At 34.5% G+C, this 21,285-nt stretch overlaps 2 protein-coding genes and 1 pseudogene across 2 annotated transcripts; 2 read left to right on the plus strand and 1 right to left on the minus strand.

The window, feature by feature from the left end:
* Positions 1-2,230: 2,230 nt before the first annotated feature.
* On the minus strand, positions 2,231-2,914 carry LOC121752652. The gene has a single exon (XM_042147766.1). The coding sequence runs from the start codon at positions 2,912-2,914 to the stop codon at positions 2,231-2,233; it is 684 nt and encodes a 227-aa protein (XP_042003700.1).
* Positions 2,915-9,072: 6,158 nt separating this feature from the next.
* On the plus strand, positions 9,073-12,790 carry LOC121752653 (annotated as a pseudogene).
* Positions 12,791-14,056: 1,266 nt separating this feature from the next.
* Positions 14,057-16,221, plus strand: LOC121752654 (glycine-rich RNA-binding protein-like). The gene is made up of 3 exons (XM_042147767.1): positions 14,057-14,102; positions 15,228-15,400; positions 15,664-16,221. The coding sequence occupies exons 1-3, from the start codon at positions 14,057-14,059 to the stop codon at positions 16,027-16,029; spliced, it is 585 nt and encodes a 194-aa protein (XP_042003701.1). The 3' UTR covers positions 16,030-16,221.
* The last annotated feature ends 5,064 nt before the right edge of the window (positions 16,222-21,285 follow it).

Raw genomic sequence — 21,285 nt, forward strand, 5'->3', positions numbered from 1 at the left:
ATGTCGGAATCCAGACAGAGATTCCACCACATTGAAGTGAGGACTGTTTCTGTTTATTTTCCCGCGAAAATTAGTTAAAACGGTGTTGCTTTTATTTATGACTTCTAATCATATTTGTATCATGATCAAATAGGAGTATATAGTATCAAACTTTTTATAAAATACTGGCATTTGTATTTTTAAATTCGACATGAACCGTATAATGTACTAATGATTTATACACACATACTAAAATTTGCATATTATGAATCAGGCAATTGAACTATTTTGATGTGAACAATTTCTAGATCAAGATAATATATTTGGTGTTCTAGCATTTAGGTTCGAGTGTGTGATCCTTTTGAAATGAACTGATGATATAACACGTGATGTTGATGAAGAGATTCAATTATAGGCATTGAGGAGTCTGTGATATTGATGTTCCACACCAAGATTCTTGTGAAAAGTGAGACATAGATACTAGAGGTTTTTCTTGTGACAAAATTATTTGATCATTCATGCACCTAACTGTAAATGGTCAAATAACTTTATTAACCACTTTTTGTTTTGCAAGTGTATCGTACATATTGTGTTAGTTTTTTCTTTGTAATTTAAATATGCTAGCATTATCAAGATCTATCCAAAAGCTTTATCTCTTTCTCTCATTATTACCTCCGTCCTTTAAAATAGAAAATTTGGGAATGGCACGAATTTTCACTACTATGTATGTATGTATGTATGTATAATTGGGTTAGTGGATGAGTGTCTGGAAGCATTTGGCATGCATCACTTTGAGATATTACTGCGAGGATCTTTTTATTATGTAAGGATAGTGTTGATGTTAATTAAATGTTTTTTGGGAGTATGCTAAGATTAATTATGATATAAGTTTGTCTTATGTGAAATATTTCGTAGTTTTGAATCTTTTGATTTATCTTTACAAACACACATCTTTCTTTAACTGAAAAGATAGAGATATCAAAAGTTGATCCAATTTAAATTGGGTCAAAAAATGTTGATTTGAGTTACCTTCTATTGGTTTTAGGCTATTGGGCCGGGATAGCTGCTCTCTTAATAATTTGGCTTATTCCACCGTGTTAAAAGAAAATCAATAACAAAATATAAATATAAATATAAATATAAATATAAATATAAATATAAATATAAGAATTGCGTTTGTGTTACACAGTTAGTCAATTCTGTAACTATTCATTTTCATTGTCAATATTAATATATGCATATGGATATGTCGAAAAGATATAACAGTTCAAATTAGAACAATCTTTTTTGTCTCAAGTAAAAGTAAATAAGCACTATTGATCTTTATATGATTTATAGTAGTGTAAAAACAAGTGTTATCATTTTTAGGATTTAAAACCCTTGTTATACATATAAATAACCATTATTTATACGTTGAATATCGAGAAAAGGCTGCTCAAACGGCTCCTGAAAATAATTCCTAAAGAATAAAATATAACTGGAATAGAATGGGGAATAAGTACAAAATAAAATAATTTCACACCCCAAAATCAGTTGATGGATTAGATGGACAATGTGACATGAAAGCATATATTCGAGCATTAATATTAATCGAAATCAACAATAGGGAAATTTTAACTGGATGATACTTCTCGCAACGTGACATCAAGAGAATATATGCTTATTTCCCAAGAATTAGAATACAATTCCCTTCATTTTCTTTTCATAATTATCCACAAATTATTAAAAATCTTCTCCAGATTTTCTTGCTTTATATGTATCTATGCCCTGTGATGAGAATTGAGATGACCATACATCCAAGTTATACAATCTCCACCCAAACAAATGACAATATACTTTATATTTTTTCGTTTACTATATATACTACTCCACAATTTATTTCGATTTTTAATTAATATGACTGTGAAGTACTTACTAACATGCTCAAGAATTTTATTGAACGTGACTATTGATTTATCGATTATTTTTCGGTTTTCCCAACATTCACGTATATTATAAGAAAAATATAGTTCTGCATGGTGAAACTAAAATACCAGAGAAAATTATTAAAAAAATTAAATTGACATGAAGAAAAATAAGGCTTCAAAGTTCCGATATATACATGTAATTATACACGTAGCGCAGGAATGATACAGTTTTATCATTCTATAACTATATACAATCAGGAACTCAAAAAAAGCTTTAATAATTCTAGAAAATATTAACAAAAAAAAGGGGAGAAAATTAGGCACAAAACAAGCGCGAATTGAATTCAAGCTTGAAACGAAACCATGGATGAATCATCCCCTTCTTCTTCCCTCAACAGCCTCTGCTGCCGCGCGATGAACGCCTCCACCGTCTGCCGGAACTCTTCGCTGCTCATCTCCTCCTCCGCTCTCTTCCGGCACTTCTCACTCATGCTCCGCCTCAAGTCGCGGCGGTGCTCCTCCTCCCCCCGCACCCTCTCCAGATTCGCCGATCTAGTCCTGCTGATCACCTCTCTCTCGGTGCGAGCTGATTTCTCCACTGATTTGCTCCAAATCTGCTGCTGGATCTGATTGTTGTTGTTACTCCGACATTTCTCCACCGATTTGCTCAAAATCGGCGGCTGGATCTGATTGCTGTTGCTCCGGCATTTCTCCACGTACTCGTCGTAGAAATCGGTGCTCCTCTCACCGGAGAACCGCCGCGATATGAGGAAGAGCACGATCACGATCGCGTTTCCGATTACGAACACGGATCCAGGGCTGATCAGCTCGACGACGGAGATTCCGCGGAGATACTCGCTGGAAAGCTTGAGAAAAACCGCGAATTGAACGGAGAACCGCGAGACGACGATCAGAAAAACGAGGAGCTCAACGAATCGGAAAAGGCTCGTGATTCTCTGAATCCTGCGGTATTTCGCGATAGCGTTCGCTTTCTCCACTCTCACGTCTTCAAAATTGAATGCTTCCATTTTTTATTTTTAATACTATTTTTTTTTCCGTTTAATTATATGGATATATGCGGTTTGGCGTATGTGCAACAATTTGAAAGCAGCTCCTTCTCTGCTTTTTTTTTCTCTGTGTGTGTGTATCTCTCTAGAAAGAGAAGTGGTGAGAGAATTGGAAGAGAAAGAAGAAGTGGATTGCGATGAACATAGTGTGCGGAAATAAATAGGAGTAGGATTTTCGGAGAAAATGTGTATTAGTGTTGAAGAGTGGGTGTGATGAAAGGGTTAGTATTATATTTGGTGTGGTGGAAGTGAGAGTGGTATATATAGACTAAATAAATAGGAGTAGATTCTTTCATCTTTATAAGTTCCCACTTTATTAGTTGTGGTGGATTTATAATCTCCTTTTCTTTTTATATTAAGTGTGGAGTGGAGGACTATATAGACTATGGTACGTGGGTGTAACATCTTCTACATATCAAATGCTAATAATTTTGTCTTCTAATACCCACATAAATATGTAGACCAATAAACATTCAATAATGTTTATTTTAATATTGAGATGTCTTTTGAAATGTCCTAGTGAGGGTGGGAAGTGGGAGACTCTCAAAATTATTAACGCAAAGATAACATAGGTTTGTATTTGAAATCCTCTATCTCACTTTTTATACTCATTTTTTTAAATATTACAGTTTTCACTAATTTAGTTTAAATTTAATAGTATTAATTATGATTCGTTAATCTAATAGAATTCATAATTACATTTTTACATTTAATGTACATTTTTTTAATAATTGATTATCCATACTTAGGGATATAATTTTCAACCACCAATTATTATTTACTAGTTAATATTAGAATTTATTATATAATTAAAACTTTTACAATTTAAATAATATTATAATAATAAAATTATAAATGGGTACTATACAAAAAATTAAGGACTAGAGAATCTGAAACATTAAATTTAATTACTCCGTAGTACTTATTCTATGAGTCACCTAAATCCTGCAAAAAATTTCAATACAATGAATTCGGTCCTAGATAATATTCTTATTATTTAATAAAATAATATTGTAGGAGTATATTATAAAGATTTATAATGATGCTAATATTGTGCCGTTTTTGGGTGCAGAATAGTGTGTTTTGGTGGGAGACTTTAGGTAGGTATATAGAGCACATATGCAGTTCTTGAAGTGGAAATCTCCAGCTGTTTATGTTCATGCACCCCTCCTCTCTCTAATGATGTGTAATTTGGATAAGGATCTATCTACATATGGCATAATTAAATGGATAATTAGGCAAAACAGTAAAATAAAATAAAAATCTCAATTTCTCAGTCATTATGAGTTATGACTATCGAGAGGAGTATATATTAATCATAGTACAACCTAGCTTGCAATTCTTAATTAAAGGTCGCATTTTAATCTCACGTGCATGCTTCATTTTCTATAAAACATAAGATTTTGAAGGATTGTAACTTAACTTATAGGAACATCCGCACCGCACATGGATATCTTCATTTTTATGTGTTGTTTAATACAACTAGTTTTATAGTATGTGATTTTTAAAAATAGATATATAATGATAGTGTTAAATACTCCTAAGGTAATGTACGACCATCACGATATTTCACCACTTTGCATTATTCATTGCATTACTCCACCACTCCACCTTATAACTAACTATCTATCTCATCACATAATTTTGCTACTCACTCGTCTTTAATTTAAAATTATTTTTGCATTATTATGTATATTTATATATCTATCGTAATCAAGTTCATACACAAATAATCATAAATTTAAGAATTTCATTAAAAAATGAAATAATTAAAAGTAAACAACTATGAGAGTGTCAATATCTTCACAAACTTGGATGGGAATGTCCGCTTCTTAAATGGAGTTCACAGTTTGATGTTGTTGAGATTGTGAGGAGATGAGGAGCTATTGCAACCTTCACGTACAGTCCCATTAGCCGCTATTCATATGTGTTCAAGACAGAATAATATTTTCATTTTGACAAATATATCAAATAGATTGTGCCGAATTGATTGTATAGTTTGAAATGAAAACCAAACAACGAACATCGAGCTAACTATGATCGACTCGTACCAAAAGTCAATGTACAATCGTCAAATCTTAGCTCGAGTCATATCATCAAAGATTGCTTATTATATATTATACATATGTATAAAGTTGATGTTTTGAACACCAAGCCTGGACAAACATCTTTATCGATAGTTTGGTAATATTTCCTACTATTATTTGCTTTTTTTCGGGAGAACATGGCATTCTGTCATTTTATTCTTATCTTCTCGTTATCCATAATTGGATTGATTGTGGTCCGATTTCATATGTACTTGATCGGATCTTCTTTATTTTTCCAGTAAAAATACACACTAGTCTTTAAGTTAATGATTTAATATCAAGCATGCAGGATTCCCTATTCATTTCTTCGATAAATATAAGTTTTTCACAAAAACTACAAAAAATATTATAGTACTAGTGCAATTATTAGTTTGAATTTATGATATTGATGTTGCTTCTTTCTTTACAAAATAATCCAAAATGTTCAGTGTTGTGCTAGATAATTGATCTACGTACTTTGCCTCTACAATGAATTTAGCTACTACTCTTATTTTAGTTTCTCTGTATAGTCTACTTTTTTATTCATCAAATTTCTCATATCTTAGGAATTGTCAATATAGTGACTGCCAGTGCCAGATATGAAAAGTAGTAGTAACAAACATCAAATTCATGATTGGAATTTTATATTTAATTTGAGTTGTGTAGTTGATTAATTACTACAATTTTGGATTGATGTCGTAGAAATTAGAATAATGGAAAATGTGCCTGCAAGTGGAACATGTTTATTGAATTTTTAAGACTACACAGGTGAAATTATTTTTATATTATTATTTAAAGATAATTTGGAGACTAAGAGAAGTGGCGGTCAGTTTATTATATACAATGCAGTTCCAAAAATTTTGAGCTTATTAGTGTTATTTTAGGCCCCATTTGTTCTTGCTTACTAGCTAAGAAATTGCCACTTGGCATTCGCTTTCCTTCGCCCCCACCAATTATAATGCTTGAATTATTTGCGTAGGTGGCAATAAAAGATGAAGGAAATTATTTTCAAGAATGGCCCTCCAAAAAGCTTTGAAATTTTGGTATTTAGCACTACTCTTTTACAATTTTGGGACCTTCAAAATTCCCTTTTTAAGTAAAGTACAACATCCAAACATCTTTCTGAATTCAACCACAAACATTAGACCCATCACCTATCTAGTTAAGACAGAAACCAATTCATTAACTTGAGGAAAACAACATAAATTTGATAATAATAGTTGAAAACAATTCTCAACCACATGTTTGATCCAAGAATATTGTTCAAGTACTCTATTGATATATCAATTCACCATCCTCATTCACCAAAGTGTGCATAATTGCCACCACTTGATTAAAGAAGGTATATGCAAATTGTGTTGGAATTAGATCAATACTATCACCTAGCATTATATTCATCAAAACTGGTTTAAAACTTCAAATATATAGACAATGATTTGTGGAATTAGATTAATACTATCACCTAGCATTAATTCATCAAAACTGGTTAAAACTTCAAATATATAGACAATGATTTGTTGGAAAATATTGAGATACAATCTTGTCGGGCGAAAATTACACGTAAAAAACAAAGAGAAAATTACACGAAACAACTGAAAAAATTACACGGAAAAACTTGTGGATAGCGGTAAGCCGAGTCGAGGAGTCCTCTTTCCGCAAGACGAGATACGCTCCGGTAGTGCTCCGACGAACGGGAGTAAGGCGGGGACAGAGCTTCGACCGGAAAATTATGCAGAGAGGGAGAGGGCGTGTATGCAAGAATGTTTGAGTTTGTTGTGTGTTGAATGCAATGGATGCATGCCATTTATAGGCCAAGTCCACCGCAGGGGTTGCTGGAGTCAACAGACATAATGTCTATGGCTGGGGAAAAATATCGAAAAAATGATTATCGCTCGTATCGTATTGAAAAATATCGAAAAATTATCGAATTTGCGATATATCGTAAAAAACTTACGATATGATACCGTATCGTAAGTTTTCGATACGATAACGATATGGATTTCCTTATATTGCGATATATCGTTTTATATCGAATATACGATATATATCGATATTTTCGATATATCGTTTTATATCGAATATACGATATATATCGTATATATCGAAACATATTGAAATTCAATACATATTCAAATTTAAAATTATAAATATGTATAAATCTATTTAATTGTACTTGGTTGTGTTGTATTTTGATTATGGTGACAAGAACACTATTAATTTTATTGTGTTGAAGTTTTATTAATTTTGTGTGGATTTTAAGTTTTGAAATTATAATTTTCGATATACAGGTATTCGATACGATATCAATATTGATATTATCCATATCGAAATTTGATATATCGAAACTTTCGATACGATAACGATATGAAATTCTTTCATATCGATATTTTCAATACGATATACGATACAACATTTTTGATACGATATCTCGTATCGACCCACCCCTTCATCAAGGTCATTGGACCGTAACCGCCGGGGGTTACTGACTGGTGCATAGCCGTCGGGAGCTGAAGAGACACGATGCATCTGGACACACTACACGACGGGATACACCATGGACCGTCGGGGTCCATCGGGGACCTTTGTCTCCCTTTATGGGTCGGGGTCCAGCGGGGATAGCGTGGAGTTTGAGGTGGTCTAAAAAGAACAAGCGGGGCTTGAACCACGCTCAACGACCAGCTCCAAAGAACAGCCTAAAGACCACCCACAGACCAATTGCCAAGATCACAAGGCACAAGGCGCCCGGGGCCCGGTGCACGGGTCATGCGCGCGTATGGGCTTTGTCACCCATCTTATTCCACGATAATTATTACACATAATAATTCATCTTATTAAATACTTTATAAAAGAAGTTTATCATCCCTCCATGTGGAATAATTAACACTTAGTTAATTAATCCCTTAGCTTTTCTCATAGCTCACTTCTAGTTTATTGTGACTAAACTTTAATATATTATTTCTCACTCACCGGAAATCGGATTTGAGAAAATGAATATGCTACGGTCATCTACTCGGAAAGTAGATCGACGCTATTGCATTTAATTTCTCAAGCATTGCTCTCATTCACGGCTTCAACACTTTCCCTTTGTATTCGGCCCACATTCTTCACGTTCCTTTGAAGTGTCCGCTCTCTAGCACAACTGCTTGATGGAGTCTTCGCTCTCGTCCATCCTCGATGCCTGTCCTCTCGCGCTTGTTCAATGTACCAACGTTAGAATCAGTCATCCACAATTTCATTCACTTAACTTAACTACAAGGTCAATCTAAGTAATAGTAGTAGTAATATTTTTGGATTGGTTTAATCACAAATAAGAATCTAAAGCAGTGGATCACAGTGAACTTATGATTTTGTCGGACATACAAAATGTGAGTTCTATTGGATCTAATTAAATGTGTCCCACCTTAAACCTTAAATTACAGTCTATGTCCCATCTTTCTTTTGGAGTACTACAATATATCATGAACATACGTAATTTAAAAATGTGTTAATAGATTGAAACACCCCTAATTATAATTTGGGTTGCCACATTAAGGATATTATAAACCTTTTCATATTATTCTCAAATTTAAACTCCAATAATAATAATTCTCACTTTATCTCATAAAAATATGTAAACTTTCCATTTTCGTCCGTCCCACAAAAATATGTATATTTCATTTTTGAAAAGTTATAGTTTAATAATATTGGCCCAATATCCACTAACATTACTTCAATTAACATTCTCCTCATCTCTTACTTTACCACATTATTCTTCTTATCTCTCTTACTTACCAATTTTGTGTTAGTTTTCGTACCATATCCATTGCCCATATTTTTATAAAACAGAGGGAATAATAAATACTCATTGCAATTTTCCGGTTCATATGCCACAAAAATATGCTCTATCTTAAAATCCCTCCTTTTGTATCACTAAGCCTCATTTGTGATGGACTTGTGACTGAGAAGATTGGATGTTTAAAAACAAGTTGCAACATAAATTACGACAAACTTTTTGATGTCCATCACAAATTGAGTAATGTAGTTTAACAACACTATCGTAAAAAATGGTCATCTATGACCATCAACGTTTGGATTTTGCAACAAAACCACGATGAACTCGCAACTAGTGACAAACGGTATCCTATTACAAAACTTATATAGCGGTCAAGGTTGCTCCTGCGACACCTTTTACCAACAACAAAACTTTGACCGAATTTTCATTCAAAATTTAATTTTGGATCTTCAAACATAATTTCTGTTTTCATTTTTTATTTCCAAACCTACGTGTATCATGAAATGCTACACGATGTAATAAGATACTAGATCACATTACATTCAATATAACGTGATTCGAATCCAATGCATATTACTCCCAAATAACAATATTTGTACGTATTTGTGAATTGTGAATAACAAAATACATGGATTAATTTAACATGGTGCGATGATGTGTGGAATATTGGGAAAACTTTTTTCTTAATTTGGATTCACGATTGATTGTGAAGTGCAAGCCATGAATTGAAGTAATGGGGCCCATTTAATAGAAGCAAAGTAAGAATAATTTGAGTGTGCCACGGATCTCTGGGCTCCATGGTCTCACTTTCATTTACATTATCCAAGTAATAGTGCCTTAAGTGGGAGACATGCTTTTTTCCAAAGCATTAACCATCAACTCCAACTAATATATAGCTTGTTTTTTAGATTTCAATTTTTCAATAAAGAAACTATAAATTAAGACACAAATTGCTCTGTTTATAGTGATGCCCGAATATTGTCTCGTGGATTATTAAATGGTTTTTAATTTTTCCGTATAATTTAGTAAAAAAAAGTCTTTAAGTCTTTAGCAATTTATATCGAAGTATGTTTATAAAGAAGTCAAGTTCATACAATCAAGTATATAAATAATAAAAATATAGTCGACATAGTTCCAATAAATTAACATATTAAATGTTTCTGTTACATACAAACTATAATTAGTAATAAGTATGATTCAAACATTTCTCGTAGTGGAAATAAAAGGCAAATAGCTAATAAATAAATAATACTTTCTTTTTCTACCGCCACTTTAGAATTTTTGATGTTATTCCGGCACTAAATAGAAGTTATTCTATTCTCAAACAAAACAATTCCTCCTAATCCAAGACTAAAATCACGCTTTTAAGATCCTAAAGCAACTTTTAATATGCCTCTAAAAGCGCATTAGCAGCAGCAGATAAGGATTCAGACATCCTCGTTGGTTTAATTAATTGACTTCGTGTTTCATATAAAAATATTAGTTACGAATAATCTAGAAACTGTTCCTAGTTGGGAGATTCACACGGTGGATCATCTGATTCTGACTCGGATTCCACTTTTTCCTTTTTATTTAATGTTCATTTTATTATTTCTGAAAAATAGTGTTGTTAATTACGGAGTATTTTTTCAATAAGCATATGCATCTTTTCCTATGTCTCAAAAGTCAAGAATAACTAACTAGTTGTATTGTATTATATTCTGAATAATTTGAGGAATGGAATATGGCTGCGTGCATTTGTGCTGAAATAATGTGCATATGTTTACTTTTATTTGGTTTAAATCAGGGTATATCTGTCCTTGTCATAATCGTGATATTATACATTTGGTGAAATATTTTGAGAGCGACGTTAATTTTTATTTTATTGTTGTTGTCTACGTGTACACGGTTAGGGGTTAATGTATTTTTTCAAGGTGTTTCCTTAAATCTACTAGATTTATCTCGGTGGGGAATATATTCCCTTTGATTTTATGCATAAGAGAGTATTATATATTTCGAGTCTTTTTTTGAGATCTTATAGGCATGTCATGTCATACGCTATTAATTTAAAAGGAATCATTAAATGAAAACAACGCACAACTATATTACTCCATCTGTCTCACTAAAGATGACCACATTCTTGAGTGACAAAAAGTTTTAGGTGGAATAGTTGTTTGTATAAAGTAGAGTGAAAAAAGTGATTGAATATTTTAATGAGGGAGAGAGAAGAATATATTAATTCTAAATATAGAAAATGGACATATTGAATGAAACAAACTAAAAAAGAACGGTGGACATCTTGAATGGGACGAAGGAGAGTACTGTTAATTGATTATATTTTAGTAATACTCTTTTAATTAAAACTACTTTCTAGAATACCATTTAGAATAAAAGCTAATCGGTGATTATTTACATGATTAGTAGTATTATTTCAAATTTTACTTTTAGGTAAATTAAACATTCTTGTTGGTATAATTATAACATATGATTGTTTTTTATTATTTGAAGTTTGACTAAATAATGTTAGTATGTTCAAGGATATATTTAGTAATACAATAGTATATTGTCGTTGGTGAGATATTAATGCAAACCATTGGACTTGGAATTATTTTTGTGCTAAAAAATTGGAAATAAAATGATTGGAGTAAGAAAAGGCTTACTGATTGGGCTTTGCGAAAAATAAGTCCCAAAACTATAAACCCAAGCCCATCACCTGATAAGCGAATACGACGACGTTGAAATGTAAAGCAGATATAAACCCTAACTAGGTCGAGAGTTATTAAGCAGCCTCTCCCCTTCAACCAGCCGCCCTCCACCACCGCGCCGTCGCCGTAGAACTCTCGCATTGCGATGGTGCGCCGCTTCTCCGATTCATTAATACTGGATCTCGCTCAATTTTTAAATCCAATTTCGCTACCCACGCTTGTTATTTTTCTCCGTTTTTTGCAGGCGCCCGAAGAAGGATAAGGCTCCTCCACCATCGTCCCAAGCCGGCGAAATCCGGAGGCGGAAAGCAGAAGAAGAAGGTCGCCTTCTGTTGTTTTAGCCTCCGTTTTCCTTTGTTTTTCAATTTTTTTTAATATTTTTATTGAAAATATTGGCGTGCAGAAGTGGAGCAAGGGTAAGCAAAAGGAGAAGGTGTGAACAACATGGTGCTGTTCGATAAGGCGACCTACGACAAATGCTGACTGAGAGGCACCAAGTACAAGCTTATCACTCCTTCCGTTCTCTCCGATCGTCTCAGGGTACGTTGATTTGATTGAATATGATACTGTGCCGATTATTTTCATTACGGTTTGGTTTCTGAAATCACGAACTCTTTTTGTTCTAGCTGGTTAATTGGATATATTGTTGACGAAATTTTGGTAGCAACTTAGCATAATGTGGATTGTAAATTATAGGTTATGAATTTGTCCTCTCCATAGTAGTTTCTGTAATTTGCAGATTGCGCTCTATCTGATGTGATGATACATTAATTGTGATGTTGTTCAATAATTTTAATTGTTAAAAATTGGTTATTTATAATGCATTATGCAATCTGGTTGTTTAGGAATCATGATCTACTATTGAACCTACCCAATACATATTTCATTTAAGTCAGATGAAATTCTCTTGATTTTCAGTTGTATATTGTTGGATGCAGAATATGTATAAGTATAAAGTAATTGAGTAGGAAATTCTAGCACTTTTGAGTCCATCATTTTTTTGTTAGTTTTAATATAGTCTACTAGCTAATTCAATTTCAGTTCTATACTTTGTTTGTGAAATGGAATTCCATGCTGATTTTGATTCTGGCTATGAAAGATACAAATGCTGGTGTTGAAGCTGAGTTAAATGTTTTGTGATTTGCAGATCAGTGGATCGTTGGCGAGAAAAGCAATCAGGGAATTGATGGCTAGAGGTTTGATCAGAATGGTTTCAGCTCATGCAAGCCAGCAGATATACACCAGGGCCACGAACACCTAAGTATCTTTCCCTCTACTATATAGTACAGGGCTTGAAATGGAATTTTTTTTTAAATTAGAACCATGTTCTGTTGGCTTTAATTTTGCCTCTGTGGAATGTTAAACTCTTGTGTCGATTTGCCAGATTTTATCATCAGTTATCAATTTTGAGCTTGTTTATGCTTGGATTTTGGCATGGTCTTCCAATTCTGTTTGAGTTTAACGGTCTCTTTTGTGGTTAGTTGTATCTCTTCTCTACTTGCTTGGTTATACATTTATGTTACATTTAATTATGATCTTTTAGCATCATGCCATTTTCCCGTATGGTCTTTAATTTATGTGAAAATTTTTGATGGATGAAAACCTTATAGAAAGTTGTGAAATTGTGAATCTTGTCTCAATTGTCGGTTGTCGAATAAAGTGACAAAAGAAAATATAACCACATGACTGCATGTATATGTATGATAACAATAAGAGCACCCACAACCGTACTCTTGCCAACGAGCACGGTTGTGGGAGGTCTCACTTTTTCTGCCTGCTCTTAGGCAAGAGCACAACACCCACAGCCGTGCTCTTCCGCAAGGACGAGGACAAGGGTCTCACCATTATATTTAAATAAAAACATTTCAATAATATTAAAATTCATTAAAAAAAATCAAAATAATATTACAAATAAAATAAAAAATACATAATTAAAATCTTAAAAATAAAAATTACATAATTATAACTCCTAAAAATAAAAAAATTACATAATTAAAGGCTAAAATACTCTCGTGGAAGACTACTCATCCGGCGGCACTACTCACAATTGTTTTTGGAAGCCCAATATCATAGCCTCATGCGATCAAAGTTGCACGGGGTCATAGTTGACCTATCGACCATATTGAGTTGAGCCAAAATCCCCACAACGAGTTGGTGGGGGGGGGTGGAGGTTGCGCATAGGGAACGGGAGCAGGTTCGGGAGTCGCGGCGCAATGGCGGTTGGCCGTCGCCTTCTTCCTTCCTTGCGGTCGGTGTTGGGAACCGCCTCGGCGGGCGTCGGGGCTACCCAAGTTAGCTCCGGCGAGTTGGCTAGCCACGTTCGGAGCCGGCGTCGGATAGGGATGCCGACCTTGACCGTTTGGAGGAGCCGCTAGAGGAGGATGTTACGCCCCCCCTATACTTCGGATGCGACCGCGTCTCCTGCCAAATGTTGAGGTACTTGAACGGCTTGTAGTTCATGGATTGATAGGTCGACAAGTGGTGGAACTGATGTGTCGACCTCGCTCTGGCCGCTCCCCGCCGACGCTCTTCCTGGAGGTAATACCCCTGGAACTTTTGGATTTCTTCGTTGGCTCTATATATGGCGTTGCGTACCATACTCACGTTGCGCTCAATTGTTCTTGCAGGTTGGTTTTCATTGTACCGGCGACAGATGCGCACTAATAATGATCGCCGGATTGGTCGTGTCAACATCCGGATCTTCGGAGATTGACAAGAACGCCTTGAACAATTGCTCCATCTCCGCCGGAGTGTAGTGTACGGTGTGCGGACACGCGAGTAGGAGGAGAGGGTGAGTCGGAGTTTGGGAGGGGCCGCTCGACCTCGCTCTAGGCTCGGGTGTCCGCATGTATTGTCTTGTGGGCATCTGGGTCGTTGATCGGGTAAGGCCGGTAGCCACCCGGAACTCCCGAACTTTGGGTTTGAGGAGGGGCCGAATATTCCGTTTCCGGACTAGGAAACGGTTGTGAACCGAACCATTCGGGGTTCCAGCCGTGGGAGCCCGAGGGTGATCGCCGTGGCCGGACATTGTTATATTGTAGGAGTGGAAGAAGATTGAGAATGGAGATGATAGAATGTAGATGAGATGGAAATGAGAGAATGTAGATGAGAATTGTGTAGTGTGGTGTGGAATTTTGGGGTGTGAAAGTGGGGGTATTTATAGATGAAAATGTGTATTTTTTAGTGGAAAAAAAGAAAAAAAAATTGAGAGTGGGTAAGAAAACGAATATAATTTTTTTGGGAAGTGGGAAAAATATTTTTTTTATTTTTAATCGGTTTTTTTAATTAATAACCGATTTTTTTAAAAAAATATTCAAATGCAACGGCTATGTCATTGCCCAATCAGCGCCTGCCACGTCACCTGCTCTCTGGCACGGACGTGCTCGATGCATCGAGCAGCGCCGTGCCAGCGGCGCGAGCGCAGCCCGCTGGCACGGCGCAGCGGCGGACAGCATATTCGTGCTCATCGTTGTGCATGCTCTAATACTCCGTATGTGTTAATTATCTATTAGTGAGAAATGAATATTTTTACGAATATGGGCCATCCGCTCGTTGTTGTTGCTTGAGAGAGATGGAACTATGGGAGTAATTTTGGTTAATATTACCTTTATTTTTTTCTTATATTCCAATAAATAGCCGCCCCCACACGCTTTACGAACCATTGGTTGGGCAAACTGACTCATATCCAACCCCAATAGCTTAGCAATCTACCGCCTATATAAATGTCCTCTCCCAACACTCTTCTCAATAAGACTCTTTCATTTCCCCTTTTCCTACCATCGTTTCTGTTTCTTCAGTTTCTCTAGATAATTGGCATTCCGCTGATGTTGAATTCAGATGTTTCGTAGGTGGTTTGGCGTGGGCCACTACCGAGCAATCGCTCGAGCAAGCTTTCTCTCAGTACGGCCAAGTCGTCGATTCGAAGGTCTGTTTGCGAGGAGATCGGATCCCAATCCATCGTTTCTCTCTCATCTGATCTGTTTCCGTTACTCTGTTACTCTCTGCTACTGTTACTGTTTCTGTTACTAATTAGCTTCTGGAACGGTACGTTCTAAATCTTCCTCTTTTCCATCGAAGGGTCGAAGATTGAATAATCGCTTTTCAGTTTTTTTTTTTATCTCCAGATCTGTGGGGTATTTTTCGTAGATCTGATTGTAATTTGTCTGGATTCGATTTTTTTTTATGCAGATCATCAACGATCGTGAGACTGGAAGGTCCAGGGGATTCGGATTCGTGACATTCAACGAGGAGCAGTCGATGAGGGATGCGATCGACGCGATGAACGGTCAGGATCTGGACGGCCGTAGTATTACCGTCAATGAGGCACAGTCTCGCGGCGGAGGTGGAGGCGGAGGCGGAGGATTCCGTGGACCTCGCCGCGATGGAGGCGGCAACGGCGGTGGTTACGGACGTCGTGAAGGCGGCGGTGGATATGGAGGCAACGGCGGTGGTTATGGAGGAAATGGTGGAGGTTATGGCCGCCGTGACGGTGGCGGTTACGGTGGGGAGCGTTCTTCCTACAGGGGTGGATCTGATGGAAACTGGAGGGAATAAGTATTAGGTTGCGACTCCTTATTAGTAATTTCCCTTCCTGTTTGGTTACTTGTTCTGTCACGGTGTTCCGCTATAAGTGATTTGTTCCTTGGGTCTTTGGTTACTGGATTTCTGTTGCTGTGTCGAATTAAAGTTTACAACGTTGTGATGAATGAAGTGAATTGATATTCTAATTGATTGTTATTTTTCCTATTTTTTGTTTCGGTTGAATTTTGCGATTTGCCTAAATTTTTTCGTTGATATCAGCTGCAAGTTTAATCTGTTTTATGATGTGAAATTAATCTGGTACATTTAAACGAACATGAATGATTATTAATCAAGGAAAAAATAAGACCCAAAGATTGATAAAATGTCTCGATCGTTTACAAATAAGAATTACAGGGAAATCAATAAACATGGAAGAATTAAGTATCAATTTGCAATTTGCAATAATGACGGTCTAATCACTGTGAAACTCAAAAGAATGAAATATAGAATGCAACATAGAATTTAAAATTACATGTATAATTTCAATTGAAGACAACTACTAGAAATACATAAGGAGTAGGTAGTATTTATTTTTGGCAGTGAAATCAATAAATTTGTAAATTTTGTAAATTTTAGTTGAGAAGATAAGATCTGATATAGACGATGGCGGAGCAATTATAAATGGAGCAAATCATACAAGAACAGCAAGACTTCACAATCATCAAAAGGGCCAACTCTAGAGTCTCAGCATATGATGTGGAGTAGCAATTAAGGTTAAATTTACCGGAGAATTTGAAAACTGGTTGAGATTGTTTGTCACACCTAGGGGTGGGTCGATACGATATATCGTATCGAAAACGTTGTATCGTATATCGTATCGAAAATATCGATATGAAATAATTTCATATCGTTATCGTATCGAAAGTTTCGATATATCGAGTTTCGATATATCGAACTTTCGATATGGAGGATATCTATATCGTTATCGTATCGATATTTTGATATATCGTACCGAAATTCGATATATCGAAAATATCGATATATATCGTATATTCGATATAAACGATATATCGTACCGAAATTCGATATATCGTACCGAAATTCGATATATCAAAAATATCGATATATATCGTATATTCGATATAAAACGATATATCGAAAATATCGACACGTTATCGAAAATATCGATATATATCGTATATTCGATATAAAACGATATATCGCGATATAAGTAAATTCATATCGTTATCGTATCGAAAACTTACGATACGGTATCGTTTCGTATCGAAAATTACGATATATCGAAAATCCGATAATTTTTCGATATTTTTCAATACGATACGAGCGATATATCATTTTTTCGATATTTTTCCCCAGCCCTAGTCACACCTCAACCCACCTATACTCTTATAATAAATAAATCCCCTATCATAAAAGCAATCAATACACGTGTTTAATTCATAGAACACTCATATTATATAAGTTCAAACCAACACTTATCCGATACATATTTCAAAATATCATGTAAAGTAGTGGAACACTCTCACCACTTTATATACTATACATTATTATCTACATGCAAAAGAAAGATGAGGAGAAGGTTGTCAATATGCGTCAGCCGGCGAACCTGATAACACGTAGAGTTCCTATGACCCACATCACTCAAAACTTTACTGCTATCTTATTCCTGAAAAATGTAGTGGTTTATATGAGCCACAACTCAGTATATATAAATTTCCACTTTAACCTCACATGATACAAACATTAAGCATATTTTTTATCAATACATATAATCAGAAACAATATATAGCATAATTTAAAAACAAACCATTTCATATTCACATGCATATGTCACTCTATTCAGTTTATTATTCTGTAACAGTCAAGCCTGGTATCTGCCCGGGATTTTCAATATGATTGACCCGTAGGTCCCATTATGATTTGACCCGAAGGTCCCAATATGATTGACCCGGGTCCCACTGTGATTTGACCCGAAGGTACCAATATGTTTGACCGAAGGTCCTAATATATCGACCCGAAGGTCCCAATATATCCGATGTGATTTCAGATCCAGGGCAAAACCGTCACAAATCATCTTTAATCCAATGATTCACATAATCGGTATCATAAACATATCCTTTGCACCAATAACATTTCCATATCATATTCCATCAAATTATCCAATATATCTAAACAAACATGTCCATTTCAGCAATCAAATATTCATATCATATTCGACCATCAAAATCAAATAATTCATAATCATATCAATTTCACACCATATAATCCAATAATTCACTACAAGTCAACATGTAACAATCAACCACATAACACATGTAAAACTAAAAGTGTGATATATATACACACCTGGTACATATAATCTAGTTGAGCACTTTTTCTTGCTTCACGATCTACGATTCTTGATGCTATACAAATAAATACAAAAATTACTTTAATACCTCTATTTGTAGATTAACTACTATAATAATTACTCTGGTTTGATATCATATAATCACTAAAATGAATATATATACTTATTGACTATTGAAATCATTTTATTATAGTGTTATAAATACACAGTTAATTATAATGTAGTAATACATTCCAAAATTATTTATGAATTTTTGAAATTTAAAAATCTATGTTCTTCAAATTTTCTTTACATAGAATGTTTCATTTCAAAGGCTACTACTTTTCATAAAGTAGGGTACTATATGCTACTTATGATAATTAAATCATTGCATAAGTAGAATTAAAGATCTCACCTTCCCTAATCTAAGAAATTCGGAGTAACTTATTTGGACTACTCTTTTGCTTTCTCCTTATTGCTTTAGTCCACCGTACTTAGGTTTATGCCTCATATTGTAGAAAATGAACACTTATTTATCTTAGCCGCCTTAATTCTCTACTACAAAACTAATGGTGAAAAGTGGCCTACTAATATAACTACACGTAGGGATGTCAATGCAGCCCGCAACCCGTGGGCTGACCCGAATAACCCGCCAAATTTATAGGGTTAGGGTTGAAATTTTCTAACCTGATAAAATTACAACCCGATTAGCCCGCACCCGACCAACCCGCAACCTGTTAGGGTCAGACCCGAAAACCCGATGGGCTGGCCCGAAAACCCGATAAAATTTCTATTGTTCTATTTGTTTTGACTCCTAATTAGACAATTTCATTGATTATTTTTATAATATAGATAACTAAAAAATAACATTCAATTTTATATTAAATATATAAATTATATATTAAATTTTTATTAATATAATAATACATAAATAAATTAGAAACTTCTAATTCATTAACAAATATTTAAATTTGTAAAACATGTTTTAAAATATGCTTTAAAATATTTAAATTTATGTTTTATTTTACACAAATCTTAAATATTAGTATTTGATCATGTTTGTGTTTGAGTTTAAGTATATATCTCAAATTTATCATAATTAAATATTTATATTTTATAAACATAACTAATTTTCGTCATTATTTATTGGATTGATCGCATGTTAATTTTATCGGTAGCAACCCGATTAACCCGTTGGGCCAGCCCGAACCCGAGCGTTTAAGGTTAGGGTTGAACTTTTATAACCCAAAAAAATCTCAACCCGATTGACCCGCAACCCGAGTAGGATTGGCCCGAAACTCGGTGGGCTGGCCCGATTGACATCCCTAACTACACGCATACACATATATGCTTGCATGTATAGAAAAATATAGTACGTGGCATAATAATAAGAATCCATAATTGATGATGATTAAAACATATAAACTATATAAAAATATTATTTACACACTTTAATTCATTTCCATTTGAGTACAAATATATATATATATATATATATATAGGGGAACGTTATTTACACACTTTATTCTTCTTAATATGAGCCGTTAGTTCTCATTCATCAACGGTCCAGATGATCTGCATTATTACACTATAACGGTGCATTATTAGTCGGTGTGCATTATTCAATCGAAAATCTGCATTATTACACTATAATGGTGCATTATTAGTCGGTGTGCATTATTCAACTGAAAATCTGCATTATTAAATTACACGTGGCACCAATCTAACCGTCGGATGACAAAATCGTGGGGCTGAGATTAAAAAGAACAAAGAACAAAAGATACAAAAATGAAATGAATACATCCCTATATATATATAAGCGTTATTCTCCTATTTATCCCTTAGATCCTTTATTCTTCTTAATATGGGCCGTTAGATCTCATTCATCAACGGTCCAGATGATCTGCATTATTAGTCGGTGTGCATTATTCAACTGAAAATCTGCATTATTAAATGACACGTGACACCAATCTAACCGTCGGACGACAAAATCGTGGGGCTGAGATTAAAAAGAATAAAGAACAAAAGATACAAAAATGAAATGAATACATCCCTATATATATATATATATATATATATATAGATACTATATATTTATCTAACATTTTCGTGCATAACTACACACATTGATATATTTTAATTTATTTATTGTGTATGTGTATTCTAAACACAATAATATTTATAATTAGAAAAAATTATTAGGCATAGTTACTGTATAATATGATGCAAATTATAATATAATATGTAATCATGGAAAATGATGCATGTTGCGAATTTGGAATGTGACATTGTTCAACTCTTTATCTCTTTTATATACTAGTTGAGTATTTTTTTAATTATTTTTTTTCCGCAAAACAACAAGATGGACTAGATATTACTGAATATAAAAAATTGTAGGTGGTCATCTATTTTATATTTGTGATTATATGTGCCAAATTATTATCTACAAGTATGAATAGTGTATGGTTCGATGGAGAGAAAACACAATGGGGATCGACGGAAATTTTTTGTAGAGACGTGTGATGGATCTTATTTTGGGTTTAGAAGAATGATAAGGATTTGGTTAAGTTGTGGAATTGTGAGGAGTAGTTAGTACATGGACCTCAAAAGTCAGGATGAGGCACCCTAGAAATATGAGAACAAGGATTTGAAATCCCAACGATTACTCTGATCTTACAGGTGAAGAAAATATTGCAGATTGATTTATTGCACTATTATCTTGGTTATATGAGTGAGAAAGAATTAAAATAATATGATCAAAACTTTACTATCTAGCATTAAAAACTATAGAAGTTGACCCGTGCGAGGATTGTGTATTCGAGAAACATGTCACATATTCAGCTCCTTTCATATTTGTAGTTATCTGTATGATCTGCATTCAAAGTTATATAATGAAATCTCTAGCCTGACATCGCCACCAAATTCATATTCATATCGTA

The sequence above is a fragment of the Salvia splendens genome, chromosome 10 (assembly GCF_004379255.2).
Source record: "Salvia splendens isolate huo1 chromosome 10, SspV2, whole genome shotgun sequence".
Classification (NCBI taxonomy): Eukaryota; Viridiplantae; Streptophyta; class Magnoliopsida; order Lamiales; family Lamiaceae; genus Salvia; species Salvia splendens.